General features: G+C 32.1%; 2 protein-coding genes across 3 annotated transcripts in view; one reads left to right on the top strand and one right to left on the bottom strand.

Moving 5' to 3' along the window:
• The window catches only part of LOC146998342 (uncharacterized), a 255,903-nt gene that overhangs the window by 185,286 nt on the left and 52,796 nt on the right, over positions 1-17,821 (top strand). The gene's annotated exons all lie outside the window — the stretch shown is intronic.
• The window catches only part of LOC118191220 (endothelin-converting enzyme 1-like), a 121,257-nt gene that overhangs the window by 78,783 nt on the left and 24,653 nt on the right, over positions 1-17,821 (bottom strand). For both annotated transcript variants that reach the window (XM_085814140.1, XM_085814139.1), the window contains exons 5-6: positions 16,326-16,409; positions 5,470-5,678 (exon numbers count right to left, since the gene is read on the bottom strand). In XM_085814140.1, coding sequence (XP_085670266.1) covers positions 5,470-5,678; positions 16,326-16,409 — 293 coding nt within the window. The remainder of the gene's footprint in view (positions 1-5,469; positions 5,679-16,325; positions 16,410-17,821) is intronic.

The following is a 17,821-nucleotide window of genomic DNA, read 5'->3' as shown; positions in this document are numbered from 1 at the left end:
TTTTTGGGGGGGGTGGGGGAGAAATCGCGGCAGGCTCTTGAAATGAGAGATTTCAGACACATGATCGCCCTTAGGGTCACGGTTACATAAATATTTTTTCTCTGCATAGAACCCCTTCAGATTTGCATTGATATTTGCAAATTCATTCAAAATCTTAAGTGAGTCTATTTTTTTCTAACGTGTAGAGTTAAATTTCTAAATTAGTTTTAAATCAAGAAAATTTGAATTTTTAATAAATATAGGGCAATTTAAAGCAAATAATTCTACTCAATGTATTTAGGAAAGAAAGTAACACTGTGAAGTAAAATTTTAACTTTTAGTTTGAGAATAGAAATTTTGAAAAATGTTCCTATAGATTGAAAAACCTCATTTGGAAAAAAGCGTAAAATGTGAAAAATATCGTTCTGTCAATTAATATTTTTTATCCTTTTTCCTGATTTTTGCTTCGAAGTATTGAGATCGCAGAAAATTTCGGTTATCCTATTTCAAAGAAAATATCCATTTTGACCAGTTTCCAATCCATTTACACGATGTTTCTGCGTGACACCTGTACATACGGACAAAATAAAGGACACTTCTTCCCAAAACGGATAAAAAAAAATAATTTAAAAGGAATTTAGAAGAGATTTTTTCAGTGACGTGTGTCCGTCCTTATATACGTATGTATCACGCATAACTCAAAAACAAGTAGCATCAGAACGTTGGAATTTTGTATATGGGACTGCTAATAACATGTAGTTGTGCACCTCCCTTTTTGTTTACAATCGGTGGCACCAAACGTTTATATATATATATATATATATATATGTGATATTAAAAGCACAAGGAAAAGACGGAACACTGTAGATGCGTGATTAGACCCATACTGAAGAAGAATTTGATTGCGTAGTATTTAAAGAACTTGGCAGTCGAGGCAGTTTTAATTCCATTTTTATTTCCAATTGATATTTGTGGCCACAATCACTTGGCACTCTAGTCGTGCCTTTCCACAGAAGATTTACATTTTTGATATTGTTGGGATAGAAAGCAAGCCAGCGAAATTACATCTTAGCACAGTAGAGAGCAAAAGCTGAAGTGCATAGTTATGAAAGATGGAAGCATGCGAAGAGAAAAGTTTTGGTTTACAATTCGGTGATTGATCGTCAAGAGGCATCTGGTATTAACGGTTACGTAAAATTGCATGATTAATTTGAATGACGCAATGCAGATAAGTTATTACGATTTTAGAATAGAAAGGAAGACTTAATGTTTATAGTTATATTATAATTCTGATTCATACATTTTTATCTTACATATATATACTTTTGGTGCTGCCGATATATATATATGTATAAACACACCCACTCTGTTGCTCGGGTCGATGAACTCAGTTTTTTTATTCTTGTGTGTTGGTAAATTCTGCATTTTTTGCTTTAAAAATGATTGATTTATGTTGTTCTTATGTTTCGGTTAAGGTTTTGATGCCTCTAGGCAATACTTGTAGAATTAGCAACAGTTTAAAGTTGTTTAAGTCTCATTAAACCTAATCGAACCCCATTTGTCTACGTTTGAAAGCTCTTAGCAGAATAGTGAATTAAGTCGGTTTCTGCACCTTCAGTGTCTTTTTGCCGAGTGGAACCAAAAGTAAACTTTTAGTTTTGTGCACCGAAAAAACAGCCTTCCTGTCCGCTGGCCGAATTACTTGAATTTTTTTTCTTAGAAAATGAAATTTTAATTGTAAAAATTATTTTTAACTGCATTTGATGTTTTATATTTTCCTGTATTTTACAATTTTTAATGAAGATGTTCAAACATTTATATATTTTTGCCTTGCCACAAAGTAAGAACTGAACTGAATCAGAAATATATCTATAATGAAATTCGAGGAAATAAGATTAAATTAAATGTAGCAAAAATACTTATAATTTAATAGGGCGTGCAAGGAACTCAGTGGTGTCTATATGATATCTTTCAACTTTTCGCACCATAAAAATGTTGTAATGATGATGGCTGTGTAATTTCACATTTCCTTTTATTTTGTCTTTTAAAGTTTCTTATCTACGTGATTTTATAATTCATTGTTCCAGGTTTAAAGAATGGATCTTGATAATATTTCAGATGCATATGACTTTATATATTGTACTGCATAAATCATTATTTCTACTTTAAAGAATGGATCTTGACAATATCTGAAATTTCTTTATATAACATATGTAAAAATTAACCAATAGCAGTTTAGCTGTATTTATGCACCCATTTAGTAAAAATATTCTTGTCAAGCAATTACATCATTCCTTTTTGTAACTTCTACCCTTCTTACATCTCGCTGCTTTGTTTTCATATTTTTTATATTACACATTCCCCTTTTCAAAAAGAAAATGACGGAGCGACAGAGAAGTCTTTTAGAAAGAAAAAGCATTACAGCAGCAAAATGTGAAAGAGATAATTTTGAAAATACAAAACATAAAATTAACTCACAATTAAACTGAATTACAATTAAAATGCATGCGTAATCGTGTAGCTGACTCAGCGAATGCGTCGACCGATGTTTGCTTCGCTGTGATTGGTCAGCTTTTATACCAACTGACATATAGTTGAAAAGTTAGAACATTTAGGCAAAATCTTTAAACCAGTTTTTCTGACGTAGTAAGGTTTGGTTGCTACGACCTAAATTTAATATGACTACATATTTTAATTAGTATTAAACTTAATTATTACGCTTTTTTAAATTAGTTTTAAAATATTACAAGTCGTTTAATTAAACTGAATTACAATAAACTGAACAGTTAAAATATTACAAGTTGTAAAATTTTGAGTTCATTAATAATATTAAGCGCTATATTATTTTTAAAAAAATTGCACATTTTTAGAGTCCTATTAAAATTTGAGTCCAGTCTGTAGAAAGTTCTTGTTTTTGGAACATTCACATCACAATTTTAGTACTTCAGGGAAGAATTCCCCAAAATGTTTACACACAATATCACAATTATAAAAACTTTGTATAGCCATTAATTATTACGACTAATTTCCATACTAATTTTCACATTTATAAGTAATATTTAATCATTTTAATAGCATTGTTGAAATTATGACTTTCACTTTTATTATTACATTTGGCAATTTTCTTATCTTATTTCCAAATTTCTTAACATTAATTCAAAACTTTTGACAAAACTTATACTTACTAACAAGAATAAAATTAAATAATCTTCCCGGAATAAAATTTTATTTTTTAGTATTTTAAGTGCGTATACAAATCTCGTAACTTTTAGCAGCTTGCGGTCGTCATGGCTGAGGATGGATATTTTGATGCGTCGTAGCTTAAAATCTGCGTAGTTAGATGGGTGCATAAACCAACAACTTTCAGACCTGGCCGTTTCAAAACATAATTTTATTCCTTTATAATTGACATCAGATCATTTTTGTAAACAAAGAATTTATCCAAACATTGGCTTTTCTGTGCGCACAAGCAGTGCCTTTTGTTAGTCAGCTAATTTTTATAAAACGGTCTTTTGCACTTGTTCCAAGTCTCTGTTGTAATTTCCAAGATATTCAGCGATAATTCGCTTACGCGTTCCAGAGTTCTTAGTTCCTGTTACCAGAGTGGGTGAGACTCTATATTAAAAACGCGCCTATTCCCAGAAAAGGTAGTTTTAAGAAAATATTTAAAATATATCAATGTCCTTGACGCGGAAAATTAGTGGAAATATGTTTTTTTCGCTATTTCTAATAATGCTTACTCTACCACATAAAAATTAGGTAACAATAAGGATAAAAAATGCAACTTCATTATTTTAAGTTCTTAATTTTGCCATTCTCATAGTATTTAAAAAAATACTAAAACAAAATTAAAAATTGTAATTCAGAATTCAAAAAATTGATTTTAACTTTTCAATTTCTTAGAAGATCACAGATGAATTGCAGAGCCCTGCTGCTTCTTGGAACGTTGTTTGAAAAGCAACGTTCTAAGTTAGGTCTGTGAGTTAGGTCTACGTTTTGTCACGTTTGTAAGTTTAGGTCTACGTTACTATGAGTTAAGTCTACATTTCACAATAAGAACGTTGATCAGTATACACCGCAAGAGTAAACCGACACCCAATAATTAAAAAAAAAGAAAAAGAAAAAAGAAAATTTGCTCTGAATTCTGCATTTCGAAACCAGCTTTAAAACCTTATCGGCATCCTTAGCTTTGTAAAAGGGAACGTGGAAAGACCACTTCTTTCTCCTTTGAGTTAAATTTTTAGATTATATTTGTCTTTCTCGCTTTTTGACTCGCATGCTAATTGAAAAGCAACACAAATGAAAATTGTTCAACTGATTTATTTTAAGCAGTGGCTGATTCCAAAATATTCTCAAATTAAACTTGTTTTATTTATACTGATATTGCTTCAAAGTTTAAATAAGTAATGTGTATTATTTAATCTGGAAACTGAAACAGAAAAGAAACATCGTATCACAGAATTTTAACCATTTTTTTTTTTTTTGAAAGCTTCATTCTTTGGGCTATTACCTTAGTATGTGACGTTACACTATGTTCAGAAACTACCTAAATAAAAGCATTTAGGCTGATTTCTCCAAATCAGCTCGCTTGATTACATTTATATTGTTCTCTCAGCGTATAACTAAAGGTTAAATCACGATTTCCAGCTTACTGAAGAAAATGTAACTTGATGCATATTTCCGTCAAGTTTGCTTATATTATATGCTGTAAGGAATTTGTTTAGTCAAGATTCAATTTTTCTTGCTCATTTTGGTTATTTATTTGCGATATAATTTAAGGTTATTCCTATAAATCCGCAGCAAACAAAAATGTTACATTCAGGTGAAAACTAAAGTGGAGAAAATTAAAAAACGTCCTATGGATTCTGATTTATTTGTGCAGTTGACTCACGTAAATATATAGCCATTATAAACTTTGTGGAGATAATAAGTTCTTCTATAATAAATTGCTTTCAAATGTGGAATGGTAAATTTTCTATAATTATTTATAATCTCATTAATGCTTCTACGTCTTAGTGAGGAAACATTTAACCCTTAGAAAACCGAAACCTTCGCTAACCTGTATGCTTAAAATACCGAAATTCCCGTCCCCGTCCATTACGCGTCCAGTCCGTTTCTTTTCCTTCCCCGACCATTAACGCATAAAGGCGGGTGAATATTTCACATGACATCCTTTCTAATTCCTAGCAAAGAAGCTTCCATTAGCCTTTTACGACAAGCTATCTGCAATAAACGAATGCAAAGTATTTGGAGAAACTGCACTTGCTACTGCATACCTTAGGGGGGGAGGGAAGAAAAATCAATCGTTTCGGGCAGTTGTGGTAGTTTGAATGAATGGCCATATCAGGCGTTTTAGCCGTCATAGCGTTAAAATATTCATTAAAAATAGCTGCCTTTAACCAGTTTAGCTTTTTTTCTACTAAAATGGCAAATTTTAAATGAAATCATGACACATAAATGAAATGCATTATTGCTAGCCTATACACTTACCTGTAAGATTTGAAACGAATTGTTTCTAGGATCCGCAACAACAGATAACGTCAGGAGATTATCTTTCGCATCCACCTCAGGTAGTCGACTACGTACGTCAATCCAGTTGAAGAAACTGGAATTCCAGTTTTCGCCTTCGATTACTGGCCAACCACCGAGTTCCTCCAGAATTTCCATTAGCGATTTTATGCCTGTTTCCTTAATGCTCTCTATCAGCAAAAAACAGAAGTAAATACCACCCCTGCTAAAAATGCCCCATAGAGACCAGTAAAACTTTTTATGGGTACCCATAAGATTTTATGGGTTTCTATTGACTTTTACTGGTTTCTGTTGGTCTCTGTGGGTTTTTTTTACTGGTTTCAAAATGACCCATAGAAACCAGTAAAACTTTCTACTGGTACCTATAGAATTTTTAATGGTCTCTACTGACTTTTACTGGTTTCTATTGATCTCTGTGGGTTTTTCTTACTGGTTGACACCCATACAACCCATACAACTAATTGACACCCATACAACCAACATTTCAATGGCAGAACTTTGTACTGGTTTGTATAGGTTTATATTGACTTTTACTGGTTTTCTTACTGGTATCAATATAATAATAAATCTTCTGTTGGTTTATATGGGTTTATTCTATTTTTTTTTTATCTGACGTCAATAGACCTCTTGCAAAGAATAAAATTAACAGAATGAAAATATGATCTCTTTAAGACCATCAGAGTAACCTGGAAACGCAGGTGGTCGTTTTAGAGAGGGTTTTTACTAAATATGCTTATTTATTTGATTTAATTTTTTTTTCGGAAACAATAACAGTGATCATATACACCACACACAACGAGGTCTCTCTAAGGCGACCAGCCGCAAATAAAAATTCATCTTTGCAAGTGGTCGCCTTAGAGAGGTGATGCTCAATACCAATATATACTCACGTTTTCTGAGATACGTTTATCTTTTAGAGGTGGTCGTCTTATGGAGATTGCATCTACGGAATGAATCTCTCTAAGGCGACCAGACAAACTTGCAGAACTTTTCTTTGTGAATGGTCGCCTTACAGAGGGAATATTCAGTACCAAAGTATACTTATGTTTTCAGAAATACTGGTCTCTTTCAGAGGGGGTCGACTTAGGGAGGTGGTTTTTGCTACGAGTTGGTTCTCTGAATACACACACATAAGCACTTACATTTCTGATATTACAAATAAACACCGGTATCAACCAACATCTCTTTAACGCTAACAAGTTCATTCACAATCGCAAAACATTTCTCCCTGTTAACGCTGACGTGACAAAAAGAATTCCCCCTCCCTCCCCCACTCTCAGAATTTTCTCAAACAAGCAATATGGCGCCGCGCTAGTTATTGTTGTACGATGGTGGTGTTATTTTCTTCGTGGTTGTAGTAATGCAATATATTATTTACTATATTACAAATTTTACTGTTTAGAAATTAGTAATAAATAATAAAATACCAGCACTGACTATGAATATACAACTAAAGCCGTGCACGTGTAATCGTGTCTAATGTTTGAGAGAACGTTGCTGATACTAGTTGTGAAATGGAGTTTCTGTGCGTGAAATTGATTTTCCATCTTTACTTTTAACCTGAAAAACAATGTGCTTAAAGACTGAAAAGTGATAATTTCAGACTTGATAATTTGGTTCAGTGTGCAGATGCAGAAATATAGTTTTTGCATTCTACTGAAACTGTATTTTGAAAAATTTATTTTTTTTTATTACAGTTTAGAAATACTTTTTTAAAGCTTGTTCATGTAGATTGCTTTATCATTTGTATATTATGTACTAATAAATTTGAGCATACCTTACTTAAAAATGATCTTGCATGATTCAATTTTTCGACTAATGTGATGTGGCCGAGCAAAAAGAATGTTTTTTTATGTTTTAAAAAAATGTACTAATTATATTTCGCGAGCAAAAACGTTAAGTTTTATTAATGAAATAAACATTGAAATATTTAATGTGTTTATTACTTATTGAATGAGGTAGACAAGACATACAAGTTTAATGAATCTTTTTCCCACTACTAAAATCATGTGAAAATTTAGATGATCATAGTAGCTTACATTGTTTTTTCTTTTGGTCTATTTTTCTTTACAAGTAGGAGACTAGAACCACATTTTTACATTAAATATTTTGTGCTATTTTGTTAAAACATATATAATCATTTTTATGCATACTTTAATTTTCATTATTATTAGTTTGATGAAGAAAATTTCAAATGTGTTTTTCATAAATTGCTTTTGAAATGGAAATAGATTTGTGAATAAGATTTATGTAATATTAAATGTACTAGTCTTGGGAGTATAAAAAGTGAATTATTTATTTGAAAAAAATTACATTAAGTTGAAACCTCATATAGTGGTTATTTTCTTAAATGACCACCTCTGATAATGGCACATTTGTCAGGACAATAATTAAATAACAGGACTTAAAAAAATCATTCATAGTTTTGTCAGGCTACAGGAAACTGGCATTATCTCGAATTGTGGAGTTGATTGTGTTAGGAACGTTTTGCTGTATAATCAATTGACTTCGGTGTAGTAATTTTTACGTGGGTATGAATTTTCCAGAAGTAATTTAAGTAATTAAGTTTTTACGAGACAATTAAAACCAAAGCTTTTGGGATCATGAGTCTTATAAGGGCACTGTTATAGCATTGCTTTCAAATATAGTTAGAGTAATATTTAAACATTATTTTCTGAAGCACTTCCACAGAGAATCTGGTTGTTCTCTGCAAATGAAACCCCATATAAATAAATCTTCTATACAGCCTTATACAAGTGCAGTTAAAATTACTGGCATTACAATTAAGCGAATATAGCTACATTTGTTTACAAAAAGTTATTATTGCTAAATTCTGCACTATATAAATTTCATTTGGCATTGTAATTTCAGAAAATGCTCAGTATGAGGTATTTTTATATTATATAATCTACTGTCAAAAACAATAGCTACCTTTTCAGTACTTTAAATTTTACTATTTAGAATTTTTGTGGTTCAAAAAATATTTACTAAAGTAATTTTTCTACAATAGAAATCTAAATAACTTACACCTAAAACACTGACTCGAATTTATTCCAATAATGCATCGCTTTAATTAAATTTATGTTCCTTTGAGATGATATATGAAAAACCTTGTGTAATAATAAATTATTAATATATATAGGTAAAGGGTATTTTTATATATTTTTTCGGGTAAGTGCAGAATCGTCCACTTACTTATTTGGCACTTTTTACAAAAGTGAAAGGAATTGGATTTTTGTCAATTTCCTTTTGACTGTTTAAGTGAAAATAGCTCGATGTCTACATGAATAAGGTCAAAGGAGTGCACAATGGCATTTTTGTGCAATTCTGGGATGTTTTTTTAAGTGAAAATAGGTCGATGTGTACGTGGATACCAAGTATGTGCAATTCTTAAAAACACGCCAAGCAGTGGACGATTCTACACTTTCCCCATTTTTCTATAGGAATTTAGTTTCATTAAATTAGTTATTTAGTATAATTATGTGTATATGAGTATATTCATACTTATTCACATAGATGGAATTTTTACAGTACGAACGTTGATCTTTTTTACATCAAGAACTACATATAGTATAAATACCCATTATGTTACAGATTTTATTTATATAAAATCTGTGGAAGATTATATAGCACTAAAAGTGAGATATGGAATAAAACATTATACGCTACGAGATATTTCCTTAATTCCCGAACTGTGCGTTGAGAATTGGTATTTGTTGAAACTTGTAAATTTTTTTAAATTCTTTTTGTTACAATATAATTTATTATATTTTGGGTATTATTAAGTTTATTATATGTTATCTTCATGTTTCATTTATCTTTTGAGTTATACAGGTAACATTCAAAGTATTGTAATAAGGGATCGACACAGTGTTTGTATATTATTATTTCTTCACTACATTATATTCTAGGATTCATCCTTTCTTCCACGCAAAACATCTATGTGTATGTGTGTCATAATAAGCTGCTGGGTGTTACTATCATTGGTAAGCGAGCTTTAAGGGGATAGCAAGTATGCTAAATTTGAACTCTATGTTAAGTTTCTAATTTGCAAGTCCCGTATTCTTTTTGTTTGCTTGTTAACAATGTTTCTCATCCTGAAAATTTGGGTTTCTTCTAGTTTTGTTTTTTAATTTGGTTTAGTGCATTGTAGGTAACTTAAAATTTGAACTCCATGTTAAGTTTCTAATTTGCAAGTCCCGTATTCTTTTTGCTTGCTTGTTAATAATGTTTCTCATCCTGAAAATTTGGGTTTCTTCTAGTTTTGTTTTTTAATTTGGTTTAGTGCATTGTAGGTAACTTAAAATTTAAGCAGATGCTAGAAAGTACCATCTTTTGGCAATACATTTCTCATTAGGTATCACATTGTTAAACAAGCTGATGTCATTAAATACAATTGTTTAATTTCCCAATTAAAGAACTGAAATACAAATATATGCAGTGAGGTACAATACTATATGTATATATTTATAATGAAATCAATAATATATATACAGTCAAAGTAATGATTCGCAACCATCAAATGAAATGATATTATATATATATGTAATAGATTCTGTAGTCGAATACAAGCAGCTGAATTTTGATGACTTGGAGATGTTGAAACTCCAATCCACAATGAATAAGAAATTTGGCAGTCGAGGTAGATTTAATTCAACTTTTCTTTCAGCCACAAACAAGTTGGCACATTATTTATGCCTATTCCAAAAATTAACATTTCTGATAAATGTGTAGTAAGAAAGAAAGGAGCAGACAGACTGCAGTCCAGCTAGGCGAAAGCGTAAAAAGCAAATGCGTTATGTTAAGGGTGAAATAATTCAGACCGAGTTAATTTTGGTTCTCGATGCATTTTTACTCGTATTTGATAGTTAATACTGCTGTAAAATTACTATTGGCTGTTTGAGTTTTAGTTTCTTTTACAACATCAAATTATGTAAGAGTCGTATGACATGAGTTAATCTCGAAATGATGCAGTGCAGAAAGATTACTGTTTTTAGAATAGAGAAGGAAAATTAATTTTACGCTGCTAATTTAATCTTTTGCATATTCCTCATTTTTCTTACATATATATATATGTACATATATCATTCGATGGTTATGAATCATGACTTTGGTTATTATCTTTCTATTCATTTTATTTTCAGAATTATATAAAGGTAGTTTAAAATTTTGTAAAGAGAATTTATACAAATATTTTGTAATATGTTTATAGATATTGACGTGCATTAAGAAGGACGGGCTCGTAGGCTTCTAGATATTTTTTAATTTTTATTTATTCGCATTGAGTTTTATTTAAAATTACTTTACATGCTTTCTCTGCCATTTAGTTCTGTACATTTCATCAGTGCTAATTATGTACTTCTGCTGGTTTATGTTTTTATGGAAATTTGATTTACAGTTCTATTTTTGTGTATTGTTTTTTATAGGGATTCTATATATGGATACCCGTTCTAGGTACGATTCTATGTAAGGATACTCCACTATGGTATAATGCTATTGGTTCTGTTTATGGGTTTTTGTTTACTGTTTGGTGCAGCGATTTTGCCAAGAGGTACCCTTATTGGTCTGTGGATTTTTGTGTAGTGGTTTTTACAGGATTTGGCGTATGGGTGCCTGTATAGGTGTACATGCTTTTGTTTACTGGTTTTTACAAGATATAGACCTACGGAATATCCATTTTTTTAATGGAAATTTGGCCAATGGATATGCATATAAAGTTCTGATTTTTGGCTATGGGTTTTTACTGGGATTTTGTTTATGGTGCCTACAGTTCTACGGGTTTCTACAGAGATTTGGCCTACTCGTATCCGTACAGTCGAACGGGTTTCTGTTTACGGGTATTTGGCCTACAGGGACCTGTACAGCCGTGCAGGTTTCTTTCTATGGGTTTTTACGGGTATTTGACCTATGGGTACCCGTACAGCCGTACGGGTTTCTTTTTATGGGTTTTTACGGGTATTTGGCCTACGGGTACCCGTACAACCGTACGGGTTTCTTTCTATGGGTTTTTACGGGTATTTGGCTTACGGGTACCCGTACAATTGTACGGGTTTCTGTCTGTGGGTTTTTACGGGGATTTGGCCTTTGGGTACCCGCAGAGCTGTACGGGTACCCGTAGGCCAATTCCCCGTAAAAAAAAAAAAAAAAAAAAAAAAAAAAAAAAACTTATGGGTTTCTACGGGGCATTTTTAGCAGGGACTTTTTGCGATATAATTTTATTATTAAACATTAAATTAAGTTTCATTTCAGATGTGATAGCCCACCAGCAGCCGAGCGGTAAAGTCGCTGAACACTGGTAGTTCGGTCCGAGGTTCGAATCCGGCGAACGGGCTGGCTGCATGGGTGTTTTCGTGGTTTTCCCCATGTGTAACGTGTATACGAGCCAGTTTCCCTTAGAAAGTCCTCCATGAAGTCCTCATGAAGTCCTCGAGGGCTATCTCCCCTTAGGCAGATAGCCGAGGCTTTGCCCTAATTAAATAACCTAACCTAACCAATCAGATGTGATAAGCTCTACAATTAACGACATTTATACGTTGCCCTCTCATAAATAGATTATGTTACCCATAAATTTCTACTTTTTTTTTTTTTTGTTGTCATGTGAAAGATACATCAACACTTTTAACTTAAAATTGCACAAAAATCTTACATTGTAAGTAAAGATGTATTGTGGCTTTTGGCCAGACAACCTTTCACGTTCAAATAGAATTGATTATATTCCGTTTAAAATTAAAGTTCTCTGAAACACAAAATCGTTTTACTAGTTAAGTGAATGAACCATTGGCCAAATGGAGAGAAAAAAGTATTTATATTTGAAGAATTGAATTACTCTTGCTTTCTTTGTATTAAAATCGATAGTTCCTGTTATCTAATTACTATATCGAGAACATCTGTTTTATTTCAAGAAATGCTTTTAGATGGGTGATAAGTATATTTAGAAATACTTTGTCCTTTCTTTTTTTTTTTTTTTTTTTTTTTTTGATGGGTCGTAAATAATCCATAATTGACCCTATGAATAGGCCTTAAATAATCCGTAATTGGCCGTAAATAATTTTCTATCAATTTGGTTTTAAAACATAGTACTAATTTCGCACGATGTGTTAAACTGTTTCACTTAAGACATGACATCTGATTTTAAACTGAATTTTTATTTGCATCCTAGAGCAGCTGAAACTCCGTCATTGCTAAAATTTTATGATTGTTCTTTGGGTTTTAATTAGTGATATTTTAATAATGGCCACTGCTTTATGATCATATAAATTTCGCATGAACGAAATAGCAAAATGGAAAATCTGTCACCCTAAATGATGGAAGTAGCTAAAGTCACATTTGTTTACAAAATATCTAAAGTGAACATAAATATGATTTGAAAGATTAAATTATATGATAACAGCAAAATACACGAGGGTTATTTGCCTAAGAGCAGGAAAAACATTCTGAGAGAGACTGACTGGTTTTCAGATTAGGTCATAAGTGGTCAAGATAAGCTTCGTTGCTAGGCAACCAAATAAATCTTGCTACATCAGTAAATTTGGTTTAAACGTTTTGCTTAAATGTTCTAACTTTTCAGTACATGCCATTGGTATAAAAGCTGACCAATCACAGCAAAGCAAAATCGGTCGACGCTTTCGCTGAGTCAACTGCACGTTTACGCATGCACAACTTTCTCTTCCCTGATTGGCTATTGCTTAAACCATGCTAAACCGTTTTGAATAGACTTAATGACTTTTATGCTTTAAAACATAAAGCTTTATGCGACAAAACCTGAACGAAACTTTATATACGGGGTAAACCACGAAACACACCCGTGCAGCCAAATCGTTTTCCTAAGTTAAGATTTCCGTCAAACTAGCTGCATTCAGTGGCAGACCTCTCGTCCACTTGTGAGGCTATAATTTCTCGTTCTACTTAATTGATATCATATCTAAATCATTATTACACGTTTGTACATTATTATTATTATTACATGTAAGATGTATAAATCATTACTACATATTTATACATTATTATTATTACATGTAAGATATATAAATTACTAGTAAACATCTGTAGCTGTCTTAACGGTATTTAATACCATCACATCAAAATATGAATAAATTAAATTTTAAATATTGATAAATAGTTAGATGACTGAATAATTTTATCTGTTGAGTAAACATTTATATCAGAATAGAAAGCAGCTATTTAGATTTAGGGTTCCCATATAAATAAAAATTAGTAGCACGACAAAATTCCTCAGATTAAAGTGCCGTAATATATAAACAGATAAATGTAAAATTTTAACTGTGATTTGTACTAGTCTGTCAGTTCTCCCTTTTAATTTAGTTATTTCTGCTTTACGTCCTAAAATTAGTAACTAATTATACTCTCCAGAAATAGTGCTCTAAGCTGCGCCAATTCGATATTAATTCCGCTTACATCATTCGTCTATAGTGCTAATGACGCAAATAATTAAATATCATTTCAGCTAAATTTAATGTTAAAATTTTCAAACTAAAGCCAATGATTAGCCTATTAAAGAAAATAGAAGCAAAAGCACAGATTTTAAAGGTCGCCCTAAACAACTCTTTTAATAAAAACTTAATATCGCTTATCAGTAGAGATTTAATCGATAGAGATGACCCAGGTTGAGTAGCAAAACGTTTTATAGCACACTGGATGAGTACATTAGACTAACGTAGGTGTTATATAATATAGCTGGTATATTTGAAAAGTAATAAATATGTAGCGTTATTCTAAAAATTGTAAAATGTTACCAATTAGGATATATCATGAATCAAATGCGTTTTTATTTATCCAGCCTATTAAAAAGTAGAAAATAATATTCTTAAGACCTGCAGCTATTGCTGTTAAATAGTTTAGTTTTTTAATCAATAACAGATAGATTGAATTTGAAAGATAAATATATTAGATTTTAATGCATGGCAACAAACTCGAATGAGAAATGAAACAACTTAAAACCGTTTCGAGACTTAATGGTTTGAGACTAACAGTCCTTTTTGGGTCACTAGAAACTTACCAAATCCTTCATTTGAAACTAAACATTCCTTGTTTAATTTCGCCCCTCTTCTGATTGCAGATAAGTCTTAGAAATGTAATATTTACTAAAGACTAAAATGCACTAACTAAAACTATTTACTAAAGATATTTACTAAAATTTTTTGTTAGCTGAGTTTGTTTTAAAAGTATTATGTCAGCAGTAAAAGAAAGTTACTCTGTTATCTAATCAGCTATAACTACTGTACCATCTCTATGCACAAAGTTCCGGATTATCTTCTCTGCATCATCAACATTTAAATTATTGCAAACACACATACACGTATGCAAGATATAAAAGAAGGAAAATTATTAACAATTGCTAATTGAATTGACAACAGCCCTTTTAATTTCTAATTTCAATTTCAGTACAGTCCTCTTCATAGGACCTGCACTGACGTCATTCTTTCCATGCAGTCATATGCGTTGCTGTAAACTCCTGCCAAGTCGTTGTTCAGAATTGAAATAAAACATAACGAACACATTTATAGGCCCTGCTGCTTAATACGCATTACTTTTACGCTTACTGTTGTCAAGTTAATTCTTGTGAGGCGCGTTTAGCACTTCTAGTGGTCTCTTTCAATGATATTTGGTACCTGGCAACGTGTCCCGAAGACAACATGTACCTGACAACGTGTTTCGAAGGGCCATCATTGCCCTTCAGGAATCGTTCTGAATGTTAACTCGAGACTCATCCTTAAAGAGTACGTGACCCCAGTGCTTTCGTGTCCAATTGCGATGTTCACGGACCCGATTCAACCGCACTCTGATATGCGATAGTTACAAAGGAACACAAACAGCAGGTCGTTGGGCATACAGTCCATCTTCATACAGCCGACTCAATATAGGATTAATAACAGGAAGTGATCGATTGTCACTGTGGTAATCCTCCGGCCTTCAGACCCACGTCTTCTACCGGGATTTTGATCCTTTTGGTAACGATTCCTAAGACTATTGATGACACGACTATGCACATTCAGCTCTGTTTTGCACTAGCTTGCAGCATCCCGACAGCTCTCCAACCCATTTTATGGTGCAAACAGTGTCTTCGGCTCATACTCTCAGCCTTGGCTATCGCTGCTTGCAAACTGACGCGTATTTCCTGCAAATTCGTTTTTAAGGCGATGTTGTGAGACTTCGTTTTATGCTAATTTTGGTTGTCTATTTGTATTCCGCCATGCTACCTCTATATCATATGTAAGTTGTATGTCTTAATTTCCTTCCTTACATTCGTACATTTTATTTTAAAATGTGTTGCTTATTTTGTAGCCCGAGTATATTTGCCGTCGGTACTTTTGAATACTTACGCCGACTAGTTTGCGAGCCAACTTCGAGATCAATTGAATTGTATAATCTTCGACTGTTAGCTTATTTTAAATTTGAACTTACTGTCATTTTATGTAATCTCGCCTCAAGTGTTTAGCTGAATTGTGAGCGCGAAAAGGGCTTTTTATGTTCAGATTCTGATTTAATAAAAATGTTTGTTTAAATCAACTCAAATCTCTATCGTTAACGTTTAGACTTAACGATAATTCGTTCTCTATCTAATTAAAGTTTGGTTGCAATTTATGATAGCCATTGCTTTTGAAAAGCTACATTAATTTAAGGAAATAAGTTTGAATTAAGTGCTGCACAAAATATTCATAATGTAATAGGCCGTACAAGTCAGGTGCTGTCCCCATGAGATTTTTTAAATTTCGTTGAAGTAGTTCTTAGCTTGTTGTAATGTCTCCGAGAAAATGTTTCCATCTTATTTCAAGTATAACAAATTCATGAGAACTTACTTTCATTTGTACAGGAGTCGTAAAATGTCTTCATCTGACGAATGAAATCACGTTGGTCTCCATCTAGCTTCCTTTCTAAGATAACTGGGAATAAAAACAAATAACACTTATGCAACTGCAACCTCAATAAAATTGATAAATGTATTACAAATGAAATGTGTTGGAATAACCTTTTTTAAAATCATCCTGTAGAATAGAGGAACAGAAAATAAGTGTAGTCACTTTTTTATATCCGTTAAAATTATATTATAGTAATAAGTCGGGACTTGAAAAATTTACCAAAATCCAGGTACATTTAAAATATGTTTTATTTGCAGCCCGAATGACTATTATTATTATTATTACTTCCAGCCCGAATGACCACAAGCACACTATTTGGCTACGACGCAGTACATATTTAGATAACTCTACGAAAAAAAAAAAAAAAAAAAAAGTGGTCGCATTTGGATAAGATAAAACAATGGGCACTAATGCTTCCAGTTAAAGGGTGTAAATATTTTCATGGAGGGCATTCTAATACAAACTGGCTTGTGTTAAAATTACGCATGCAAGAAACAATGTTAAACACTCATAAAACCGGCCGTTTTCTACTGTTTGATTTCGTGTTACATTACCACTTTTCCATGGTCCTTGCTTTTTACTTCTTGTACGAAGTAAAGGAAGTATTGTAATCACGAAAAATTCCCGCTTTTATATTTCAACGAAAATTTTCGTTTTAACCGCTATCAAATGCAATTTAACGATGTTTTCCCGTGAAATCTGTACGTAAAGGCAGAATAAAAGACTCGTTTTCCCCAAACGAATTATCAAACTGATTTAAAATGAATTCAGAAGAGATTTTTTTCGTAGCGTCAGTACGTATGTGTACATATCTCACATAACTCAAAAACCAGTAGTCTTAATTTTGAAATTTTTTATATAGAACTGCTATAATATTGTTACTAATTTTGTATTTTATTTGATATTTTTAATAGAATTGTTATTAAATTGTTCCATTTCCTCGTTCTATGTTGCGCGTGATAAATCTGAAGAGAAAGCTAAGCCGGAAAAATTAAAAATAGAGGAGCACGCGCATTTAATAAATAGATATCTCGTAACTATACGCTTTTGCTTTTCGAGAAAATACCAGAAAATTCTGGTACACCTAAAAAGCTTATATAAGCGGCATGTGAAAACACCTCAATTTAGTTTCTTTATGAGTTTTATTTATAAACTGCTGTTGTTGACTGTAGCGAATTCGCGGTGAAATAGGATTTGCTTTTTCTATTTTGAATTAGTTCTATTGAACGTTTTTAGTAGTTTAAAGGATAACTGCTATGAGGTATTGGGATACTGTACGATATATGAGGAAATTTAAGCACTTTATTTTATTTGATGTGATAATAAATGTTTTTAATTTTATCATCCGACTTGTGTATTTAATTCATAACGAACCCGTACGCACGCAACAATATATAGTTGTGCGCCTCTTGCTTGCAATCGGCCGCACCAAAAGT

This window comes from Stegodyphus dumicola, chromosome 3 (assembly GCF_044657685.1).
Source record: "Stegodyphus dumicola isolate Sdum_Otavi_A_Nest chromosome 3, ASM4465768v1".
NCBI lineage: Eukaryota > Metazoa > Arthropoda > Arachnida > Araneae > Eresidae > Stegodyphus > Stegodyphus dumicola.
Note: the sequence above shows the minus strand (reverse complement) of the source record. Positions and strands in the feature narration are given on the sequence as shown.